Source organism: Phyllostomus discolor, chromosome 10 (genome assembly GCF_004126475.2).
Source record: "Phyllostomus discolor isolate MPI-MPIP mPhyDis1 chromosome 10, mPhyDis1.pri.v3, whole genome shotgun sequence".
NCBI lineage: Eukaryota > Metazoa > Chordata > Mammalia > Chiroptera > Phyllostomidae > Phyllostomus > Phyllostomus discolor.
In genome coordinates, this window is record NC_040912.2 from 51,686,382 (window position 1) to 51,712,070 (window position 25,689).

A 25,689-nucleotide genomic window follows, 5' to 3' on the forward strand; every position below is an offset into this window, starting at 1 on the left:
TTTTACATTCATGTCCCATTTGTATATTTTTTCTTTTGTTTCCATTGTTCATGGAGATATATCAGAAAAAAATACTGGTACAAGCAATGTCCAGTATTTTACTGCTGATGTTTTTCTCTAGGATTTTTATGGTTTTGAATCCAACATTTAATTCTTTAAACCATTTTGAATTTGTTCCTGTGTGTGCCTTAAAAATGTGGTCTAGTTTCATTTTCTGAATGTATCTGTCTTACTTTCCCAACACCATTTATCGAACAAATTATCTTTAGCCTATTGTATGTTTTTGCCTCTTCTGTGAAATATAATTGACTATAAAGGCATGGGTTTATTTCTGGGCTCTCTATTCTGTTCCATTGACCTATATGCTTTTATGCCAGTACCATGCTGTTTTGGTTAATCTATCCTTATAATATAGTCAGGTAGCATAATTCCTACAAATTTGTTCTTTCTCAAGATAACATTATCATTTGGGGGCCTTTTGTGATTCCATATACATTTTTGTGAAATATGTCATTGGTATCTTGATAGGAATTGAATCTATAGACTGTTTTGGGTAGTATGGACATTTAAATGACGTTATTCTTCCTGTCCAGAACACCATATGTTTCCACTTCTTTTTATCTTCTTCAGTTCCATCTTCAGTGTCTTATAATTTTCTAAGTATAAGTCATTTACATTCTTGGTTAAATTTATTGCTAGGCATTTTATTCTTTTTGAAGCATTGTGAATGGGATTGTTTTCTTCATTTACATTATGGTAGTTCATTATTGCATCTGCTCTCTGGATATTAATTGTGTATCTGCTACTTTACTATATTTATCAGTTCTAGTAGTTTTTGGTGGAATCTTTAAGATTCTCTCTATAAGGCATCATGTCATCTGCAAATAAAGACAGTTTGACTTCTTCTTTTTCAATTGGATGCTTCTTATTTCTTCTTCTTGTCTGACTCCTGTGGCTAGGATTTAAAATACTATGTGTAATAAGAGTGGTGAAAGCAACATCCTGTCTTGTTCCCATTCTTGAGGGAAACACTTGCAGGTTTTGCCCATTGAGTATGATGTTGGCAGTAGGCTTGTCATATAAAGCTTTCATTATGTTGAGGTATGTTTCCTCTACTCCAAATATGTGGAGAGTTTTTAGGTGCTGGGTTTTATCAGATGCTTTTTCTGTATCTATTGATATAATCATCTGGTTCTCTCCTTCAATTTGTTTATGTGGTGAATCACATTCATTGATCTGTGAAGATTGTACCAAATTTCCATAAATGGGAAAATCCCACTTGATCATGGTGTATGATCTTTCGATGTATTGCTGCATTTAGGTCACTACATTTTTGTTAGGATTTTAACATCTATGTTCATCAGAGATATTGGCCTATAAATTTCTTTTCCCATATTGTCTTTATCTGGTTTTAGAAATATGATAATGCTGGCCTTTTCAAATGAGTTTGGGATCTTCCCTCCTCTTTGAATTTTTTGGAATAGTTTGAGAATAAGAGGCTTTAGTTTTTGCTGGAATGTTGATAATTCATCTGTTAGTGTATGGTCTAGGGCTTTTGTTTGTTGGGAGTTTTTTGATTACTGCTTCAATTTCTCTATTTGTATTTTATCTATTCTGATTCTCTGATTCTTCCTGATACAGTTTTAGAAGATTGTATGCTCATAGGAATTTATCCACTTCATCTACATTGCCCAATGCTGGCATAGAGTTATTCTAATATTTTCTCAAAATACTTTGTATATCTTTGGTGTCACTTGTTATTCTCCTTTTTCATATCTGATTTTATTTATTTGGGGCTTCTCTCTTTTTTGTTGATGAGTCTGGTTAAAGGTTTGTCAATTTTGTTTATCTTTCCAAAGATCCACCTTGTGGATTCACTGATCTTTAGTACTGCTTTTTTAGACTCTATTTCATTTATTTATGCTCTGATCTTTATTACTTCCTTTCTTCTATCACTTTGGGTGCTGTTGTTGTTCTTTTTCAGTTCCTTTAGGTATAAAGTTATATGGTTTGAGTTTTTTCTTGTTTCTTGAGATAGTCCTGTAATGCTATGAATCTGCCTCTTAGGAGTGCTTTTCCTGTGTCCCACAGACTTTGGGTTGTTGTACTATCATTTTCATACTTTCAAAGTATTCCTAATTTCTTCCTTGGTCTCACAACCATTTATTGTTTAATGACATGCTATTTAGGCTTCATTGTCTTTGTGTATTTTTCATTTTTTTATGATTGATTTCTAGTTTCATGGCATTATGTTCAGAGAAGATACATGATATGATTTCAATCTTCTTAAATTTATTGAGACTTGTTTTGTGTCCTAACATGTGGTCTATACTAGAAAACATATATGTGCATTTGAAAGCATGTACACTCTGCTGCTTTTCAGTGAAATTCTCTGAAGATATAAATCTATTTTATTGTGTCATATAAGACCACTGTCTCCTTGTTATTTTCTGTCATGATGATAGCCATTGAAATCAAAGGAGTGTTAAAATCCCCAACTATGGCTGTATTTCTGTCGATCTCTCCCTTTATGTCTGTCAAGATTAGCTTTACATATGTAGGTGCTCCTATGGTGGGTGCATAAGTGTTTTACTAGTGCTATAAACTCTTGTTGGATTGTTTCCTTTATCATTATGTAGTGTCCTTCTTTGTCTTTTGCTGTAGCCTTCATATTAAAGTCTCTTTACAGGCCCTGGCTGGTGTAGATCAATGGATTGAATGTTGGCCTGTGAACAAAAGGTCACTGGTCAAATCCCAGTCTAGGAGAACACATCTGGGTAGTGGGCCAGGTCCCCAGTACGGGGCATGTGAGAGGTAACCACACATTGATGTTTCTCTTCCTCTCTTTCTCCTTCCCTTCCCCTCTCTAAACATAAAAAATTAAAATAAAAAAAATAAAGTCTATTTATTGGATATAAGAATTGCTACCTGAGCTTTTTTTATATTTTCATTTGCATGAATATCTTTTTCCATCCCTTTATTTTTAGTCTGTGTGTATCTTATTCTGAGGTGGGTCTCTTGAAGACAGCATATATAAGGAACTTGTATTTTTTTAGATATTATTTATTTATTTTGAGCGAGAGGGCGAGAGGGGAGAGAGAGAGAGAGAGAGAGGGGGAGAGAGAGAGAGAGAGAAACATCAATGTGAGGTTGCTGGGGGTTATGGCCTGAAAACTCATGCATTTACCCTAGCTGGGAATCGAACCTATGACACTTTGGTTCGCAGCCCGAGCTCAGTCCACTGACCTACGCCAGCCAGGGCGGACTTGTTTTTTATACATTCACCTACCTTATGTCTTTTGATTGGAGCATTTAAGGCCATTTACTTTTAAAATGATTATTGACAGATACATGTCTAATGCCATTTTATTTTTAAGTATTTCGTATTTGTTTTTTTTCCTTTTTTTTTCTTTTTCTTTCTTCTTCTTAAAGCAAGCCCTTTAACATTTGTTGTATTACTGGTTTGGGGGTAACAGGCTCCTTTAGCTTTTTCTTGTCTGGGAAGCTCTTTATTTCTCTTTCAATATTAAATGATAGCCTTTCTAAGCAAAGTAGCCTTGGTTGTAGGTCTTTGCTTTCCATAACTTTGAATATTTCATGCCAGTCCCTTCTGGGAAGAAATGTTTCTGTTGAGAATCAGGTGACATTCTTGGGAGCTCCCTTGAAGGTAACTAACATCTTTCCCTTGCAGCTTTTAAGATTCTCTCCTAGCCCTGGCTGGCATAGCTCAGTGGATTGTGCGCGGGCTGGGAACCAAAGTGTCCCAGGTTCGATTCCCAGCCAGGGTACATTCCTGGGTTGCAGGCCATAACCCCCAGCAACCACACATTAATGTCTCTCCCTCTCTCTCTCTCTCTCCCTCCCTTCCCTCCCTAAAAAAATAAATAAATAAATAAAATCTTAAAAAAAAAAAAAAAGATTCTCTCCTTATCTTGAAGCTTTGCATTTTCCATTATGGTGTCTTGGTGTGGGCCTCTTTGGGGTCCATCTTGTTTAGGACTCTCTGCACTTCCTGGACTGTTATGTCATTTTTCCTTCACCAGGTTGGGAAGTTTCAGTCATTATTTCTTCAAATAAGTTTCTCGATCCCTTGCTCTCATCCCTTTTCATTCTTGTAGCCCTATGATGCCTATGTTGCTATGCTTAATCTTGCCCCATAGATATCTTCTACACTCAGTTTTTAAAAAATCCTTTTTCTTTTTGCTGCTCTGATTAGGTATATTTATCTACCATGTCTTCTATATCACTGATTCAATCATCTGATTCATCTAACCTACTGTTTATTGCTTCCAGTGTATTGTTTATTTCAGATAATTGCATTCTTTATTTTTGACTAGTCCTTTTTTATGGTTTCTATGTCTTTTTATGTGGTTGCACATCTTTATAACCGTTACTTTGAACTTATATCTGATAAATTGCTTGCTTCCATTTCATTTATCTCTTCTGTTGAAGAATGTTTGTTGTTCTTTCATTTGGAGCTTGTTTCTTTGTCTTCCATTTGGGTTTCCTCTGTGTGTTTGTTTCTATGTATTAGGTAGATCTGCATAGTCCCTGATGCAGCCCAATGTCTGATGCTGCTTGTGACTGGCCCTGGGCCAACTGTTTGGAGTTATCAGCAATTCACAGCTTGTGGGTCCCTCTGCTGTACCAAGTTGTGTGCTAATGGACCAATCTGTGCACAAAGGCTGACTTTTACCAGCATCAGGCCCAAAGGCATGGTCAGCTAAAGTCTCAAAGCACCCAGAGATCTGCCTCCATCTATAAGCTGCTGGTTAGGCTTAATCACTGAATGAGACCCTGGCTGTACTCCTCAGCAGGGTTTAAGCTCCACAGGGTGGGGTGAGGGGGATTCCTGTGGGTTGGGTTATTCCTTCCTCCAGGTTGATGTCACATGGAGGAGAGTGCTCTGCCCAAGAAAGATGGTTGCTGCAGTATGGGGAATGAGTAAGCACAGGGATCCTGACAGCTGACATTACAGCTTTCTCAGTAGAGCCACCAAACCCAGACTCTCCTCATGTAGCTCCAGTTCTCCCTGCCTTGCAATCTGTCAGAGACTAAGGTAATTGTCTGCAAACAAAATTTTGTGCACTGGCCCTTTAAGAGGGTGGCTGCATCTCTAGGCATCCCTCCCAGGTGGACAGACCCCACTGCTTTACACAGAAGGATGCTACACAGGTGCTATTCCCAGTTCTGGTTCTTTATGCTAGGGAGGCCAGCCTGGTGTTTAGACCCTGTACGTCTCATAGGGAACCCACCCCAGTCACTGAAGTATCCCTCTGGAGCTGCAGCTGCTCCCCCAGTACAAGCCCAGCCAGCCATATCACATCTCTCCACTTCCTATGGTCTCTATGTGGTGATGTTTTTTCTTCTATAAATCCTTGGTTATAATACTTCTCTCCAGCTCGTCTTCAGTCACTTATTCAGGATGATTTTTCTATGATGTAGTTCTGATTCCAGTTTGGTCCTCAGAAGTAGCTAATGTACTTTCTACCTACTCTCCCGCCATTGTGAATCAAAGTCTGTTCCCTTATACCTTTAAGCATTCATATCAAAGAGTAATCAGACAGAATTAAACAAAGAGCTAAAAGGAGTTACATGTTTATGTAGTATTCCTTTATAAAGATCAGAGAAGCACTCACAACTCTTGTTACTACATGTCGAAAACAGTGACATGTAATATCTCTTAACTTAAAAGAAGAAAACAAATTTTCTTATTCCTTACCCCTGATTACAATTAGAATACATCTGATGTGGTCCCAACATTCTTAAGCTTTTGGGGAGCTTGATCTTAAATAAGTGCTCTTTCCCATTAGAAATCTAGAAGTGCACTGGGATGGGCTCCTGAATTTAGACATGGTATGGAAACCACGGTGGGGAAATATCCACTGGGAAATATTACCAACTACAATAACCTCTGTGCTACATTTCATAAGGTGTCTTCTGCTAGGAACATATAAATTTACAATTAAGGTATGGAATTCTTCCAGTACAGGTGTACCACTAGACATGCCCTCATTATAGGTGGAGTTCACTTCCTTACCCTTTGGCTTGGGGTTGACAATGTGTCATACTTTGGTCAATAGATGTTGACAAATGCAATGCAGACAAAGGCTTGAAATATGCTTATATGGCTGACTTGCTTCTTTAATATCCCTTCCATTCACCATTAAAAGTACAAGCTTTGGCTTGGCTGTTGTGGCTCAGTGGATTCAGCACCGGACTTTGAAGCAAAGGGTCACTGGTTTGATTTCCAGTCAGAACACATACCAGGTTCCCAGCAGGGGGTGCATGAGGGGCAACCACACATTGAGGTTTCTCTCCCTTTCTTTCTCCCTTCCCCCTCTCTAAAAATAAATAAATAAAACCTTTAAAAAAGTAATAAAAGTATAAGCTTTGGTTAGTTACTGGCCAAATGAGGACACATGGAGTACACCTAGACCTATCATAACTAAATTTCCCAAAATCCCTTGGAAATTGAAATTCTTAAAAGTGGCCAGAGAAAAAACACAGAATAACAACAGATTTATCGCTAGAAATAGTGCAAGAAAAAAGATGGTGGAGCATATTTGCTTTATGTGCCCATCTTATTTAAGCAATCATGCAATGCCCTAATGCATTGACAATAAATTAAATTTTCTAGGAAACAGTTTCCTCAGGTTGTTTGTTTTTATTAGAACAAATTGGTAGACTGTAAAGTAATTCTTAGTGTAGAATATCATGGGTTTCTTAATGTATTGCCCTTACATATACTATGACTAGAGTAGTAGAAAAGTTGACAGTAATGAGAATAGAGATAGCAGAGAAAATGGATAGGGCTTACCCTTATAATGAGGTTCTATTATAACAAGTAGATGAACAAATGGCCAAAATTTTGATTGAAGAACTTACTATCACTATGTCCTGTTATTTACCATGTATATCAGTGATGTGTAACAACCTAAAGAAGTAACAACCTAGAGAACATGCTTGAGAACATACACTCTGAATATTAAGGATAAAAATACATTTGTTCATTTATTTTTTCACACATCATCCCAAGCATCCTGCTTTCCACATCTGCCTGGAACAACATAGTGTCACAAAAGGATGGCAAGATTTTATTCATCTCTGAAATAGGATAATGCCCTGAAAATTGCAGGAATGATGTCAAAATAAAGTTGAATGAGACCTTGCATATAACATATTCAGGTGAGTGGCTATTCAGTAGCTGTTCCTGTTCTGTTGTGTGTCTCACTCTTCTCTCACTATCATTTACTTGCATGCTTCCCCATCTTGAGCTCCTTGTTATTTCCTGCTTGTCATTCTTCTGCTTTCCTCTTTTTCTCTTCTCCTGCTTGCCTCCCTGTGCCAAGCTTACTACACCTGTATCCCATACTTCAAACCATATTAAAAAATATAAAACTCAAAATGTATTCATGTCACAAGATAGATTACAAGATGTGACAAGTCTAGGATTATCAGAATTCCTGGAGTCTGAGAACCTTGAAAGCTTGTGAGGACATATTACACAGTGATTTCAGAATATTTTCAGAGCTCCAGATGATAAATGAACTGTTATGCACAGCTAACCCTGCTTCAGGAATAAAGTAATGTTGTGGGTAATCTACTAGCACAGTAAAGTGACTAAATTTTGGCTTGAAATGCACTGCATATTTTTTCTCTTTCTGATTTTCATCTTATGGATTATTTTTCTCTTAGAAGAATGTTAACATATTTATGTTTAAAAATATCAACTTAAAGAACTGGTAGCTGCTTCAGATATATGCTGCATTGGAAAGAAAAGCTGCCCTAGCTAGTGTAGCTCAGTGGATTGAGCACAGGACTGCCAACTAAAGGGTCACCAGTTCGGTTCCCAGTCAGGGAACATACTTGGGTTGCAGGCCAAGAACCCAGTTGGGGGCACATGAGGGATAACCACACATTGATGTTTCTCTCCTTCTCTTTCTCCTTCCTTTCCCTTCTCTCTAAAATAATAAATAAATAAAATCTTAAAAAAGAAAAAAGAAAAGCCAAGGTGGTATTTAAAACCAGGTTACAGGTATTCAGAAAGTGAATGTTGGGTGTGTATATAATTGCAGGCTGGCCTCATTGAGATTGAACAGATAAAAAGGCCACTGCATGAACTTGTTTTGCAAGTTGAAAAACCTATTTCAGTTTGATTAGCTATGAAAAAAAAAACAGGATGGTTTCCTCAGCTAAAAATTTTTAAGATGCAGCATTAAACTGGGAATCAGAGATATAAAAGTAGCACAGCTAATGCCTTCCAGCACAGCAGGCACTCTCAAAATGAGTGATGAGAAGGACTTAGAGAAATAAGCTTGGGTATTCAAAATATAATTTTTGATTTATAAATAAGAAAGTTATATCCAAGACACAAAATATCATATATCACAGTTGGGAAAAGATTTAGGCAAAATATTGGGGGTGTGTCATTTTTTTATTCTCAGAAAACTTATAATTTATTCACAAAGATGAGGTTATTATAAAGCAATGCTCTTGTTTTCACTTATAATGTGCAAAGCTTAGGCTAACTGATGTTGGTTCGGGATTGTTATTCTGAGTTTGTGTTATTCCTCATTACTGACTGCTACTTGTTAAGCATTACATATTTGCTATAACTGAAGGTACTTTAGTCAACTAAATGAGTTAGCTATAAGGAAGGGGTCAACCCATAAATTACCCCCAAGTATCCTCAGTAATTTTGAGAAAGAAGAACAAAGTAGGAGGGATCAGAATACCTGATATCAAACTTTATTACAAGGCCACTATAATCGAAACAGGCTGGGACTAGCCTAAGAACAGACACATAGATCAATGAAACAGGAGAGAGCCCAGGAATGAACCCATGTCTCTACGGCAATTAATATTTGACAAAAAAGACAGGAACATAAAATGGAAGTAAAAATAGCCTCTTGAGTAAATGGTGTTGGGAGATCTGAACAGTTACATGCAACAAATGAAACTTGACCATCAACTTACACCATACAAAAATATAAAATCAAGATGGATAAAAGACTTAACTGTAAGTCATGACCCATAAAAGTCCTAGAGGGAAATATAGGCAGTAAATTTTCAGATATCCTATGCAGCAATGTTTTGTACCAGCATATCTTCTAGATCAAAGGATATAAAGGAAAGAATTAACAAATGGGACTACATGAAATTAAAAAGCTTCTTTACAGCTAAAGAAAATGTCAGCAAAATGAAAAGGGAAACTATGGGGAAATATTTGCCAATGATACCTTCAACAAGGGTTTGATCTCCAGAATATATAAAGAACTCATCCACTCAACACCCAAGAAGACAAACAATCCAATTTTACAAAAGGGACACTTCTCCAAGGAGGATATACCTGAGGACCCAAGAGATATAAAGAATGATCAACATCATTAGCCATCAGAGGGATGCAAACTAAAACCACAGTGGGGGGTATCTCTTATTTTTTTAAAAAAAAATCCTAATACAGGCCATTTTTTCTTCTTTTACCACTTGACAGAAAGATGCCCTTTCTTTAGCTTCCAGAGGGAGGTACCTCACATTTGAGCACCTTCCCTGAAAATTTTCTAAGTTCGCTTATGGTGTGGGTCCCTCATATGTTCCCTGGAACTCTGGGGCTCACATCCTCCTGGTTATCCTGGAAAGTGGTAGTCAGGCTTATTCCCAAGAGTGTGATGATCAGATTGCTTGTACAGGCCAGCATGGCATTTCATTTATGGAGTCCCACGACACTAGCTACTATAATATTGCTGATATGCTCATTTTAAGTGTCTCAAAATGTTTATATGTACAGAGTGCCCTTCCAAAAATTATTTGCTCAGAGACACAATTGCTAGGGAAAGCCCTGGTGAGAGGTGTGGGTGAAAATCAGAATTAAAGTCATCAAGTCAGAACAGAAAGCTGCCCAAACAATTTTTGAGGAAAAAAATAAGCAATGTTACATATATGCATATCTATGTGTACATATACATGATTCCTTTCTTTGGTTTTGGTCTCCTGTTAAAATCTTACTTATATGTCATAAATTTGGTTTCCAGAGTCATAATATCATTTAAATCTTCCTTTTTCAAATGTTTCACTGAAATACCCATTTAGCAGGAACAAGGTACACTGGGATAAAAGGAAGACTGTTTGAGAAACTCTGATTTAAAAAAACAAGGCTTTTGTTGTAGAACTTCTCAGAGCCTTGAACATGCTGACATGAACCATGAAAAAAGCACAAGGGAATGCAGGCCTTCCCAGCCACATAAACCAAGCATTTTATTAGACTATATGGAAAATGCTGTTTTAAAAGAATAATGCAAGGGTGTGCAAATACAAAAAAAAAAAATGGTTCAAATAAAGAACAGATCAAAGCTCCGAAAAAATACAAATAAGTGATGAAGAATAGCCAACTTATCAGATGCCAGTTCAAAACACTGGTAATCGGGATGCTCACAGAATTGATTGAGTATGGTCCCAAAACAGAGGAAAAGTAAAGGCTAATAAAAAGTGAAATAGTGAAATAAGGAAAATGTACAGGGAACCAACAGTGAAGGGAAGGAAACCAGGATACAAATCAAATGTTTGGACCAGAAGGAAGAAATAAACATTCAACTAGAGCAGAATAAAGAACAAGAATTCAAAAAAATGAGGAGTGGCTTAGGAACCTCCAAGACAACTTTAAGTATTCCAACATCTGAATCATAGGGGTGCCAGAAGGAAAAGAGGAAGAGCAAGAAACTGAAAACTTATTTGAAAACATAATGAAAGAGAACTTCCTTAATATGGCAAAGGACATAGACTTCCAGGGAGTTCAGGAAGCTCAGAGAGTCCCAAAGAAGTTGGGCCCAAGGAGGAACACACCAAGGCACATCATCATTTCATTACTCAAGATTAAAGATAAGGAGAGAATCTTAAAAGCAGCAAGAGAAAAGGAGACAGTTACCTACAAAGGAGTTTCTATGAGATTATCAGCTGATTTCTTAAAAGCAACCTTACAGGCAAGAAGGGGCTGGAGAGAAGTTATCAAAGTCATGAAAGGCAAGGACCTACATCCAAGATTACTCTATCAAGCAAAGCTATCATTTAGAATGGAAGAGTAAATAAAGTGCTCCCAGATAAGGTCAAGTTAAGGAGTTCATCATCACCAAGACTTTATTATATGAAATGTTAAAGGACTTATCTAAGAAAAAGATGAAGATCAAAACTATGAATAATAAATGACAACAAACTCACAACTATCAACAACTAAACACAACAAAAACAAGCTAATCAAACAACTAGAGCAGGAACAGAATCACAAAAATGGAGAGCGCATGGAGGTTTATTAGTCGGGGAGGCGGGGAAAGAGGGAAAAGATACAAGGAATAAGAAGCATAAATGGTGTGTAGAAAATAGGCAGAGGTTAAGAATAAAAAAATAAAAGAATAATGCAGGAACACAGATACATATATACACACAGAATTTCTTTCCATTTAACTTCTCAAGGTAGAAAAATAGGAACAGATGGGTTTGGACTTTGGCAGACCCATGTTTGTAAAACACAGAACCAGAGAGCAAGATCAGCCCTTAGTCTTGATATTGGGGCATCTCCCTGTAAGCAGCTAAGGATATTTCCCAGAGCAGATTCTGTGATATATTTAAGGTCTGGGGCCATTTGAGGGCTTTCTGGTCTGATATATTTCTGTTTCCAATCCTAGAACACACTCAAGAGAGAATTATCACTGTGATAACACAGGTAAATCAATCAGAAGTAAGAAATTCTAATCATTATGTTTGAGTTTCTAGGTGGGATGAATACAAATGCCTTCCTTCTCTATAAAGCACAGGGCAAAAATAGAAAATACACAAAGTTTATCTATTAAATGGAGAATTACTCAAACATTTTTAAAATATTAAATAAATGCAAATGGATCACTGTATATTATTATAATATATGTACCTGGAAGTATATCTCAGCTCCCTAGCTTTCAATACTCTGCTCCTTGTCAGCTGGCATCCATTTTCCTCCTGAAATTTCTATTTATTTTTTAATCAGTTATCTGTGCATATCTAAAAATATTATCATCCATTTGAGACAATCCTTTCACTTATAATATGTAGCTTGACATATAATCTGGTAACATATCTAATATCATAATCATACATATACATGTGTATAAGCCCAACAACCCTAAATATATAACATTTAAAGACATAAGTGTAGTAATTATACGTTGTCAGTCATGACACACACTAAACTCAGCTGATTATTTCTCAGGAAGAAATCTGTTAATTTGATGTGGTACTTTGTTCATAGCCACATATTTGTATCATGTGGAATTCTGATGTTGTAAAACAGTCAGTTATTTTCAATGTGATCTCAAGACCAGCAACATCAGCATCACCTGAGAACTTACTAGAAAATCAGATTCTTGGTCCCCAACCAAGATCTGCTGAATCAGAAACTGCTAGATGAGACCCAAAAGGGCTGAAGTAATAACACACGATGGCTATATCTACAGAGGTATAAGCACCTAAGGGACTTGGTTAAGATGCTTCACAAAAAGGCGGTATCTGTAAATTTTAAAATAAAGCTAAACTGTATCAGTCCAGAAGCTAAAAAGTATACTGAAATGTAAATTTTTGTTTCACTCCCTCTCTTGATATCATGACATGAAACTAACAGCCATTTAGTCAATGGAAATGCTTCAAGTCATATACTGTGATCCACCTGCTAGAGCCATGTTGCTTTCCAGATTTGGAAAAAAATGACAGAAACTCCTTTCTGCCTCCTCCCCATATTAAGAGAATACTATATAAATGAAGATGAACCCCCAGAATGCACCCCCATAATGTCGCTGGTAGGTAGTTCTTGCAAAATTGCCTGGTGGACTGATGGGCATGACACACAGTATAGGGGACTGTTCTGTGTGGCAGTGGGAAATGTAGCCCAGCCCCCACTGGAAGGGCACACATGACCCATGCCCACAGATAGTTTTTCCCATGGGGAATCAGGCCTGTATTGTACCTAGGCTGTTATGAGGCTTGCTTTTGCTAAAACTCCCTCACTCTGAATTGAGGCAGCAAACGTTTACTTCATATCTTTAAAGTAACTTCCTAAAATCTATGCTAAACCTCAGGTAGGAGTGTAATCAGTTTAACCACTTTTCCCTTTGCACTTGCAAATATCCTTCTTCTTTGATGTAATTAGCAACATATTCTCCTTTGTTTTCTGTAAAAGGTAACCACCTAAAGTGAACCTATGCATAGTAAATGAGGACAATCCTCAATGTAATGTGTCCAGAAAAGCAGTAAAAGCCTGTCCAGGCAGGGGTCGGTGCCCTTCTTCTCTTTCACTGAGAGAGTGGTATTGCCATCCCTTTCTCTCCATAGGACTTCTGTAGGCCATGTGAATTTGTTTGTTGCAGCCACAACACACGGACCCTGACAGCCAGGCGGGGCCAGCACTCTACCAGCTGTCTCATCACAGAAGCAGCAGCTAGAGATGGTTCTGTTTTGAGAGGTGCTTCTCTCTCTTCTCCTACCCTTGACTTTTCCCATCATATTCACTCAACAATATCAGCAAAAGTCAATGCTTTCAGAAGTACTTGGAGGCCTCTCCTGGCATTTGTAATTTTTAAAAGTGCTTCAACTCTTTTTTTTCCTCACCATGAAGGACCCTTATCTACAAACTAGCAAACTGCAAATAAAAACACATTTTAAAAGAAAGAACACTCTTGAACCCCATCTTTATTTCAGAACTAGTCTATGTGTCACATTTTCTCTACTTCAATTGCCTTAACTGCTAAATGGATAGGTCCTCAGCAAGCACACATGGTTTCTAGGTGACCCACATGCTCTATTTGTGATGGAATTCAGAGGATGTTCTTAGAGGGTCCAGGTGAAAGGAAATTGATAATAAGGATAGTATCACCTGAAACACTCTGAACTGAAGAGTGATATAGAAAAAAAAAAATGAAGCTGAGCTGTTAGCAAATGCAAATGGATAGCACAACTTAGAAATGAAAACTCCTCAAGTTTGGTGCCAGGTGGATGCTGAGTAAGATCATTTGGTTCAAGCTATTCCCAGAAGCATCTGTGTAGCCACAGGCATAATTTGTCCATGCACTAATAAACACACAATTCCCTCTCCTCAAAGGAGTTGCTAAATCTCATTTCAAGCCCTACTTATCTTATCATATTGAACATCTCATATAAACAACAGAAGGAAAACTATTAGCTAAACGCAGTATCTGTTGATAAATGGCCTTTAAGGGGATGAAAAATTATGATTTGACACTGTACTGCTTCTGAGTTTTTATTTTCTGAACCCCCTGATACTTCATTATCAGTACATTGATTGTACTTCATTGATCAGTACATTACTTCTATTATTGTCAACAGAGTGTAATTGTAATTGTGATGTCATACACAGTGTTGTTATTGATGTGTTCAGTAATTAAAAAGTGGTGCTCACATCACTTACAAAATGTAAATATTTCTGATCCTGTCAACACTGGGTGAAATTATATTGGCATGACTGGGGACTTTAACTCTTAAAGAGTTGGCTTTAATGACATTAGGAACAGCCCTGAAAGTCAAGACTATCCTCAAGACAACCAAGCTGCTCACAGGGACAGGGCTACAGTCCACTGAGGGTAACTAAAGGTGGAACACCTGCATCCAGTTGTCTTTGAAAGCAAGGGAACATCAACATTTCCATTTGCCAAATCAAGTGCAAGGATACATTTCTACCTGAGGTATGGCAAAAGATTTAAAAATATTCACCTCTTTAATTTCATTTTCCTATTCTTTACTAGGAAGTAATATAAAAGAAGTAATAGAAGGTGCAAACATGAATTCATTTATACTGACATTCACCAAAGCACTAGTGAAATCATTAAAAAATTGGAATCAACCTGTGAACAGTCAAGGGTTGCTACATCCACCTGACAGAATACTCCAGTTAAACATTATTTTTGAAAAGATAATATTATGACATGAAAAAACGCTCATGCAATTAAATAAAAAGTCAGGAGTACATAACAATACAATTTAAATTTTGTAGAGCAAAATCAATATATAACTAGGAAATAAAAAGACCAAATAAATAAATAAATAAACCAGAGCATATTTGTGGCTAAGTCAGAGTGGTATGATTTAAGTAATTACTAAAATTATTCCTTTTACGCTTTTTAGTGCTTTCCCATTTTCTACAATAAGTATGTGCTACTTATTGATCTTAATAGTCAAAAATAATATGAATATTTTCAAAATATACATCTCCCATTTGAAAATGCTTTAGACATACCAAGCAAATCTGAATAGCAACTGAAATCATATTGTTAGCTCTAGCATCTTCTTTCTTTAGAGTTGAGCCCTGAGAGTCCCTCCACCATGTACTTTATAGACATCCCATCACTGTACTAGGCACTCACCTGGGAAGGTATTGTCACACTGATTTCTGGGACAAAGTTGTCCTCAAAGAAACTGATGATGTTCTCCTGCTGCAGTTCCTTTGTTGGGGTGACTTTAGGCAGAGGTGGTATAGGAGGCCCTTTCCTTGTCTACAAAGCATTAAACACAAGCAGTAGTTAATTCAGCCAAAGATGATGTGCGAGACATGCAAAAATCTCATGTGAACAGAGGTGGAAGGACAGATAGATTACTGACTGAAATTCAGATCTACATATAGAAACAAGCCCACCTAATAGTACAGAATGCCATCTGCTTGAGTGGCTCTGTGAGCATAGACAGGCACTGGTCCAATAAGAAAAACTCAGGCTCTAAGGCTCCATCCACCACAACCCCAAGAGCTATACTCAGGGCTGCATGGTCAGATACCTGTGCCTCTAATATTAAACTAAGGCACTACCTTCTCTGAAGCAAACTGAAAATGATTTCTCACTTCAGCAATGAGTTAAAATTTTAAAATTAAAATCAAGCAAGTTTTTTATTGGAATCAGTGAGACTACCTACAGGCAGCATACATTTGCTACATGTATCTTCCTATGAATTTCCTTCCTTAGTTTTAGCTGAACACATGAAAGCTTAAACTGTACTGGACACTTCAAGTTTTCTTATAGAAATTTCATGTTCACTGAAGGTAGGAAAGAATGGGTGGCATTTTTTCTCTATATTTACCTTTTTCTGGCCCTTACTATTTTTTTCCATCATTTGTTTCCTGCACTTTTGTTGCATGTCTGTTCACGTACAATATATGGTGGATGATACAAAAAGTATGAAGTGGCATATTCACATAACAGCTTTTTGTGGCTGTACTTGCATGATCCTTACTAAAGCACTACAGGAGAGAGGTTTCATGAAGATGGTAGGATTAATGGGAGCCTTTATGGAAAGGATTCTGTGAGCAAAAGATGGAAGAGGAGAGTAGGCAAGCCTGAGAAAGCTGAGGTAAACACACTCAAGTATAGGGTGTGCAAGAAAATAAAAGGTCCAAATAAGGAAAATAAGTTGATTCCTTAGTGACAACTATAATGCCTAAAACTTCATACTTCAAAGTCTCCTCAACCAGAAGTAAACTCCTCTCAATTCCCCTGCCCCACAGGACAATACCTGATGGGGTCATCCTACCATGAGCTTTTCCAGTCACCCTAATATATTTGATCTCTTCCTACCTGTGAAGGTGACCGAGGCCGTGCTGGTGCAGGAGACGCAGGCACCAGTGTATGATTGGGACTAGCTGTTGGGCTTGGGATGGGTGAAGGCTCTTCAGGCGGTGATGGTGTCTTTGTGATGCGGAGAGGACCTGAATCACTGGATGGACACACAAGATGTAAGCAAGGGGTCTTCTAAGGAACAGTATTTATTTATTAGGAATCCTCCATCCCAGAGAAATTCTGAGACATAACAGGTATTATTTGTTATCCAGTCCTTCTTCTGGGTTAATTCTGGTTATTAACACCTTAACACCGTATGCCAGACCCTGCTCGTAGATTATCTCTAATCACCGCAATACCTATGCAGAAGAGTTAAAAATGCCTAAAATCACTGGGTAATTAACTGGATCTGAATTCAGGCCTTACTAGTGTGACCCTTATTCTTTCCACTGTGCCAAGTAGGTTTTGCAAGAATCTTTCAAACATAAACTGAATTAACTGTACTAATTTCACTATTGACTTAGAAGGTAATGTTGCTATGTCATAATCTATAGAAAAAACTACTTCAAAAATGAAAAATTTTATGTTAAACGGCATCCTTAGGCTAGTGTTACTTTTAAGATTTTGTAGGAGTGTTTTTTTGATAACATTTGGAAATTAATTCATTAACCCTTTCTACTTCTACATCTTTAAGAACAATGACTCAACTCAGGCACCTTGAAATGTGCAAACAAATTATGTAACAGAATCAGAAATATTTACTCACAACCCACCACATACCTGGTATCAGGCCAGGTGCTTGTGAACAGCCTGAAGTTAATGACTAAGAAGGCACTGGGGACACATTCTGCTCTCTAAGAATTTCAAAAGTCTACAAGATTAAGGGAACAGGATCTGCATCCCAAAATAAATATGTACACAGCAGCATGGCCTACAAGGGAATGGATCTTACAGAGAGAACACAGAGATACCACATGATTGGGGCACATAGCCCCAATCATGCCTCTGTCAGGAAGCACAACCCCAATCTATGCTTAATAGAGATAGATGCTACTGAGCTTGTTCACTCACTGCCTCATTCTGCACAGAAATGTTGAAAAAAATGAAAGGAACATTTGTTAAATTACTGTGGCCCCATTTCTCCATTTTATCTGATTTAGCAACTTTGAAATTTTCAGATGCCTTTATCCTTTTCATCTCTCTGTAATGGAGGAACCCTTATTTTTTATGTATTTTATTTCTCAAAAACCTAAAAATCATTTTGATATTACAGTTCTTACTGTGTTCCTAGGTGCATTAGAAACAGTGTGTCTCTGCCCCTTTTGTGTATTCTTCTAGTCATATTCTTTCCCTTAGAAGGAGAGACATACTTTATGCTCACTTAGTACAGCAGCCATAGCAGAGACTATGAATACAGCTAATCCAAGGAGCAACAAATAAGAATATTAGCTACCTCCAGAGAGATTCAAACACTGACACGTAGAGATAGTGGTGTATGTGTAGGAGTATGCATATATTTATAAGTATGTATGAGTATATATATTGATGTTAAAATTGCATATATAGAATGTTACAACTGCTTATTACTTTATTTTCTGTTTATTTTTATTATATTTTCCATTATCATTTATCTCCCTTATACCCTCTTCCACCTCTACCCACCCCTTTCCCCACTGCAATCACCATACAGTAGTCCATGTCCATGAGTCTTTTCTCCTTTTTCTTGATCCCTCCACCCCCAACTCTGCTATTATTTTAAAGCTATTTAGTCCAAAACATCTATTTCCCCCTACTAGTAAAAAAAAACGAGATCTTTAACTAGAGATGCTCTTGAACTTAGGAAAGTCAACACATGTTAACCACATGTAGAGCCATAAAACTGAAAGCTGGGTCTTTGGACTTCCAGCACAAGGTTCACTTGCCTGCATTCTTTGAGTGCATAATATCTGAGAAGGATGGAAAAAGAGGAATTCCAAAATCATGGGAGAAAGATGGTGTAAAGCCAAACAACCCTGACAATGTAGGCATTTCACCTATGGATCAATGGATCTTTAGTGTATTTGAAGGCATACTCAAAATAACCATGTGCAATAAAAGAAAAAAAAAACAATGCAGTGTGTGCAAGATGGAGTTAGGAGAAGGTAAGGTGGTGGTGAGGTGTTACCAACTTCTTCTCTCCCTTCCCAAAATGGATTCTTTAAGTATGTCATCACCAGTGATAAATTTCAGGGTAATAGTTGTGAGTTCAAGGAATTCCTTCTTCTCCAAGAAAAGTAATAAGTGCATAACTAGAAATTATATGTTAAAAACTTATACCATTGCTCTTAGGTTCCATGGAAAGCAGAGAGGCAGATAGTCAGTTCTATCATGACAATGAAAAAAGGTTGTGGGAGGTAAATCTGAAGGGTGAAGGTAAACGTAAAAGCATAGAATTAAGGCTGGTATCTGCCTCCACATGGAAAGGCTCCTGTATTTTTTACTTTTATAGGATGAATAAAATAGTATAGGTTGGTACAGACTGCAGAACTTGCAACAAGCAATGCATTTAAATGAATGAACATGGACTTGGCTCTGATGAACTTGGCCTACCTGGGAGCGCCTTGAATGGTGAAGGCCTTGTCAGCGTGCTGGTCACCCAGTTTTGTCATTACTTCATACAGTTTGTGGCAAAGCTAAGGAGACAGAGGCCACTTGTCTATTAGCTGCAATTCATTCTGATGCCTACTCAGGCTACTGTGCCCCCAAAATGGACTGTTTATTGAAAAGGTAGCATTCATGTCAAAACTTAAAGGCTAGAAATAAACTTAAAAAATTAAAATATATTAATTAACCAGAGTACAAAGAAAAAAAACAAAAAATAATTGTTTACATTGACTTTACCAGAGATGAAGTAATACAAGTACCTGCTAAACTAAGAAAACACCAGCTGAGGGCACAGCTGCAGATTATCTGAATATTTGGAGGCAAATTTTTTCATAGCTTAAAGTATCACTTGAGATTCCAACATTAAAAACTGATTGAGAAAAAACAAAACTGTGACAATGAAAAAAATTATTTCAGAGAAGAAATAAAAGTAGCCAGTGATTCATGAGAGCACTTTTGTACACCCACAAACTAAAACCTTTGTAAGACATAGAGAACTATGTGACCATAACAAACCTGTAGAAATAATACTGAGAGTAATAACACACTATTAAAAACAACATGCAAGTGAGCATATTCTTTGCATCATGCTATGCCACTTCATTTGCTTCCAGAATAAATGTTCATTTACTTTATATTCCATAAGTAAAAATAATCATTACTCACCACTGCAATTTCCTTATGAAACTTGGCCTCAAGGCTAGAGACATTTTTGAAAGTATTGACATAAAATCCAATTCGTCTACCATGTGGAGATGCAAAGAAGAACAGAAGGGAAAGACCAGTGAGCAAAACTGTATTTTAATAGCAATTAAATATATTAAAAAGAGGTTTTCTTTATATAATATTGAATAACATTGGACTAAATAAAATACTTAACCCAAAGTATGCCGACCTTTCCTGATCAAAAATATAAACAAAAAGCTCTGTACCCCACATAGATCAGTTGGTTGTATGTCTGAGCATTGTTCCGCAAAGCAAAAGGTCACCAGTTAGATTCCTGGTTAGGGTACATGCCAGGGTTGGGGCCTGGCACCTGGTTGCAGTGGATGAGAGAGGCAACTGATCTATGTTTCTTTCACACATTGATGTTTCTCTCTCTCTTTCTCTCTCTTTCCCCTCTCTCTAAAAATAAATACATAAAATTTTAAAAATAAATCACAAAGATAATATCATTTCACATACAGCACCTCTCCTGAAATGTAGTTATTACCCTAAGTCCGTGGTACTTGAGTGTGCTTCAGAATCACCTGGATGTTTGTTTCTGAGTCAGTAGATCTGAGGTAGGGACCAAATTTGCATTTCTAACCAGCTCTAGGTGCTCTTGGTTCAGAAATTAGCACATTTGGGACCACTGCCCTAAGAATTTATTTGTATTTCAGATATGTATCTTACAAAGGCTTTGAGAAATAGGAATTTATTTTTTTAATTTTTACAAAATATAAATGGTCTAGTTTTGATATCATATATTTCTATTCTGAAATTTGTGTGACAGAAGAAAATAAAAGACCAACAAATTAATTACAATTCTTCAGCTAAAGTGACAGCAGGCTTTCATTGAACAAATAAATATACAAGCTGTCCATTTGCAAATATCTCAAACATTGACATAAGCAAAGTCTCTTGAGCTACTTAGCTCCCTAAAGTAAGTACACTAAGTCACCCCAGTGGATATAGCCCAGAAGCCCCATTATAAGCTCCCTCTGCTCTAAATGAGAGCTCTTTGGACTGTACTAATTCAATCCTTCTGCATCCAGGTGAGTAAGTTACACTTTGATTTAATTCATGTTTCTGTTTCAATGACAATCTCAAAAATAACCCCAGAATCATAATTGTTTAATTAGATTCCAAATCCCGATCAAGAGCAAGTAAGGACTTAGATATGAGAAACATTAGATAGGCCTAATATACGGAATAAACATATATTCAGGAAGTTAATGATAAGAATACTTATTGAGGAATAAGAATGTGCAGTACACAATATGTACCCCTCTCATATAACCAATGAGATGAGATGATAGAGAAAGGGCTTCTTGTCTTTTTACACTCTGGTCTGTAGGATTTCACCAAGCAGAGGTGGACCAATATTCCATCAAAGCTCTTAGAGAGAGCAGCTCTCTCAGCATTTTTATATATTCCCTCACTTAATTCTCATAACTACCCTTTAGGGTAGTGGTCCCCACTTTTTATCCAGGAAAACTGAGGCACAGAGAGAGGGTTAATTGTCCAAGATTATGTAGTTAATAAATGGAGAACCATCATTTGGATGCAAAAGGAGGAAAATGAGTAGAAAAGCATGAAATATTTGTTGAGAAACTTTGCTTAAGCATGAATATCATTTTTATGTGTTTTCCCATGAATTCAGTGGTATATAATTTTAACAAAATAAAAGCTAGAAGTCTAATTTAGAGATTCAGAGGTAAAAAAAAAAATAGTTGAGTGCTGAATCTATCCAACCAATAAGACTTGCTTATTCAATGGCCTAACCTGTACCTAAATTTCTGGTGGGAGAAGGTATGGGCAGATAAATGGTAAAGGTAAAAAATACAATACAAATTTTTCTCCATGTTCCACTCAATCTTCTTGAAAAATAAAATTTCTAAGACTAGTTTATTTGGATTCCCTTCACCTTTTCCCCCTGAAGTTTACTGAGGTACAATTGACAAAATTGTAAGGTATTTAGAGTGTGCATCATGGTGACTTGACTTATATATACAGGGTGGGCAGAAGTGGGTTTATAGTTGTTCATATGGAAAAAACATTAACACATAATAATACAAGAATAAATTGTTTTGCACACTTACAACTGTAAACCTACTTTTGCCCACCCTTGTACATTGTGAAAGGATTCCCTCCAATTAGCTAATTAATACATCACCTCACCTTTTTTGATGAGAACTTTAAAGTTCTGCTCTTTTAGAAAATTTCATTTACATAACAGTGTTATTAACCACTGTCACTATGCTTTACATTAGATCCTCAGACCTTATTTATCTTATAGCTGAAAGTTTGTACGCTTTTACCAACCTCTCCATATTACTTATACTCCCCCAGCCACTGGCATCCACTTTCTACTTTCAGTTTCTATCAGTTTACCTTTTTCCTTTTTTTTTGAGATTCCACATATAAGTGACACCATGCAGTATCACCTCACATCTGTCAGAGTGGCTATCATCAAAAAAAGACAGGAAATAACAAGTGTTGGTAAGAATGTGGAGAAACAGGAACCCCTGTGTATTGTTAGCAGAAATGTCAACTGGTGCAACCATTATGGAAAAAAGTGTGAAAGTTCCTAAAAGAATTTAGAATAGAAGTACCATATAATCTCAGCAATCCAAGATCTCAAAGAGATATGCGTACATGCACTCCATGTTAACTGCAGCATTATTCACAATAGCCACAATATGGAAAGGTCCCAAGTAATCACCAACAGATGAGTGTGTAAAGATGTGAGATTATATAGAAAATATTGTGTATGTATAGTATTATAAATAATATTAATTGTGCATGAGAAAAAGGAAATCCTGCCATTTCCAGTAAGATGGATGGAGCTTAGGACATTTTGCTAAGTAAGATAAGCTAGACAGAGAAAGTCAAATGTTTCACTGACGTTTTATGTTCTGTCTCTACAGTGATCACGTGTCCCCTTTTTAAATTTGAATTTCAATTGTAGGTAACCATGTATATGTTTGTGTATGTGTATGAATAATTTATACAAATATCCATATACATAAACATATATTAATCAAGAAAATCTTGTTATAGTGTGACTGGGAAATAATAAGTACTGAAGAAGGTCAGACCAGAAACCTGGAAGAAAGAGCCTGGGAAAGCAGGCCTATGCTCTGAGACAGAAGACCTTCCACACCACAAAGCAGAACATTTATTTTCAGGCAATTGGTATTTGTGGCCTCTGGCCATGTCTGAGATAGGAGAAGAGAGAGAGCCTGGACCTGTATTTGAAGAAGTAACTAAGGCAGCAGTTGGATGAGAGAGGAGAGACTGTAGATGCTCTGACAATCTGTGCAGAGGGACCTGACTCATTGTATTGTCTGCAGAGAAGTCTTCCTGGGAACTTTAAGTGGCAACTCTGGACTCCTTTTTCAGGATCCCAGTCAACCAGTCAGTAATTCCCCATACCTTCCCTCATTCAATTACTCAACAAAGGGCCTATCTAACTCTGGGTGCAAATATAGTGTGGGCTAAAGTGGCCCCAGAAATTAACAATATCCTTCAAGGAGGCTGATCAGTGAACACATGCTCCATTAATACTGGTAAGGGACAGAAACCGATTTGAAGACAGATTGTAAATGTTCAAGTTATCACAAAAGTCATACATGACTAAATATCAAAAGTGACTAGATTGGACAGAAACAGCTAAAGGAACTGAGATGTGAGGGGGATAAGGAGCCCTGCACCAGATACAAACATCTGTTTGAGAAAACACAATTAGGCTGCCCTGAAGAACAGGTCAGCTTTAAACAGAAGGTGGGTGTAGATAGCGGAGGGTAGTTGAAGTTGATTGATGGGCACTGTTTTATTTTCATTGATTTTTCATTACAATAAAGCAAACCCTAATGAAGATCTATGAATTAAAACTGTGCACAACTTTACCATTTCCTCAGAATAGGTTTCTTGAATGTAAATGCTATATGAAAGGTACATACAACAGAAGGCTTTGATGTATACTGCCAAATGGCTCTCTCAAGGGCCAGGCCTTTATAGTACCTCCACTTTAAATATGGCTGTATGCAAAACCTTTGGAAGTTTGATAAATCAGTAAAAGTTAGTATGTTACCAACTTTTAAATTTATATTTCTTTAATGAAAATTAACACTTTTTGTTCATTTATGTATTGGTCATTTATATTTCTCCTTTTGTGAGTCACCTATCATATTTTTTACTTATTCTTAGTTCCTGTTCTTTTCCTATGTATTTGTATAAGATTTTATATTAAACCTATTGAATTTTAGATACTTTTGGCAAAAACAAGAATCTTCATTCTTCTGTCTTTAAATTTTATTTTATGATATACTGCATACCAACTTGTTCACACCAATTATTATTTTGAGGAATAATTGGGGAGGTACCAGAATGAAATGCTTTATTTAGAATGATTAAACAAACATCTATAATTTTCTAATATTTTTATGGTTTCTTTTTAGAGTTTAGAAATTAAATCAACTAAGGAATTTTAATTTAGAAAAAAAAGTTCAATATTTTTGATGCAACATTATTCAGAGATTTTCTCCAATTACTTCCTTCCAAGTAGAGATTACCTCACTATATTTCATGAATGAATAAATGCATGAATGAATTCATGAATGAATAAGTAAACAAACAAACAAGAGAACATGTCAATGAATGAGCAAGTATGGTACTCTTTGCACTGGAAGGGCATGTTCTGGCTAGAACCTTAGCTTGTAAAAACGTAGTATCACCATCAGTGAAACACTCATCCTCAAAGAGAACACATTCTGAATTCTGATATTATCAGCTTGGGAGGTTTTATTTCACAAGTTCTTCATAAACAAGGGTCTCAGAGATTCTACCACCTGCCTAAAGGACTTCTCTGGGGCATCCTCAGACTCCTTCTGATTGGCTGTCAAGACCAACTAAATTTCTTTATTAAGATTTTTGCTGTTGTAGTTGTTGTTGTTCTTGGAAACAGTGGAAAGGATTAACAGCTAAGCTTAATATGACCACAGCTTTCAGGCTAGAATACCTACCCTCCCTCTGCACTGCCATAAGGAAGTCTGCTTCTCCTGAGGGTGCTCACTGCTTTTCCCTGAGTCTCCTGCAGGGGAGGAAGCATGTTCTGCCATCACTCACTTACCATGTGGGCGGAGTCAGATAAGTAAGAGTTTTCTCCTGGTTCTATGAGCTCATTTACACTATCCTGAGATTTACGCCACACATATTCAACCTCTTTACAGCTCCTCTATCAACCTCCCAGCCACATACCCCCACCTCCTTGGCCATCCCCACTCACTATCCACAACTGCACATGCCTTCATGGTTTCCTCCCTCTCTTTCACCAAATCCTTGCACCAATAAAGCACATCTCTACAACCACATGACCATGCAACCACATAACAAACTCCTAATCCTCTGACCTCTGTGAGCCCCATATTCTTATTTATACACATTCTGCAATGAATGTGTATAAATAAGTGCATATTCTGGATCCTGCCATCACTGAAAATTGCCCCACCTCTAAAATGGGAAAATTCAGCAGCTCACCCACTACCCTAATTTCCTAAGCACCCAGCATGCAAAGCATACTCATCATTCATTCACTTCCATTCCAGCTGCAGAGTTTTGTTTTTTTAGGGAAGTGGGGGTGGTTGAATACTAAGCAAGTAAACCTTTTCATTTGACTTTCTGTAATGCAGATAGCTTAGGAATAGTTTTTTTAATGAAGAATATATTTGTGGGAAAAATAAGAAAGTAATTTTGCTTTACT

The 25,689-nt window shown here is 37.0% G+C and overlaps 1 protein-coding gene across 1 annotated transcript in view; it reads right to left on the bottom strand.

The window, feature by feature from the left end:
- The window catches only part of AMPH (amphiphysin), a 286,397-nt gene that overhangs the window by 54,128 nt on the left and 206,580 nt on the right, over positions 1 to 25,689 (bottom strand). Inside the window, 4 exon segments of the mRNA XM_036010809.1 lie at positions 15,399 to 15,527; positions 16,599 to 16,737; positions 19,170 to 19,252; positions 19,890 to 19,965. Of these exon segments, the coding sequence (XP_035866702.1) occupies positions 15,399 to 15,527; positions 16,599 to 16,737; positions 19,170 to 19,252; positions 19,890 to 19,965 (427 nt within the window).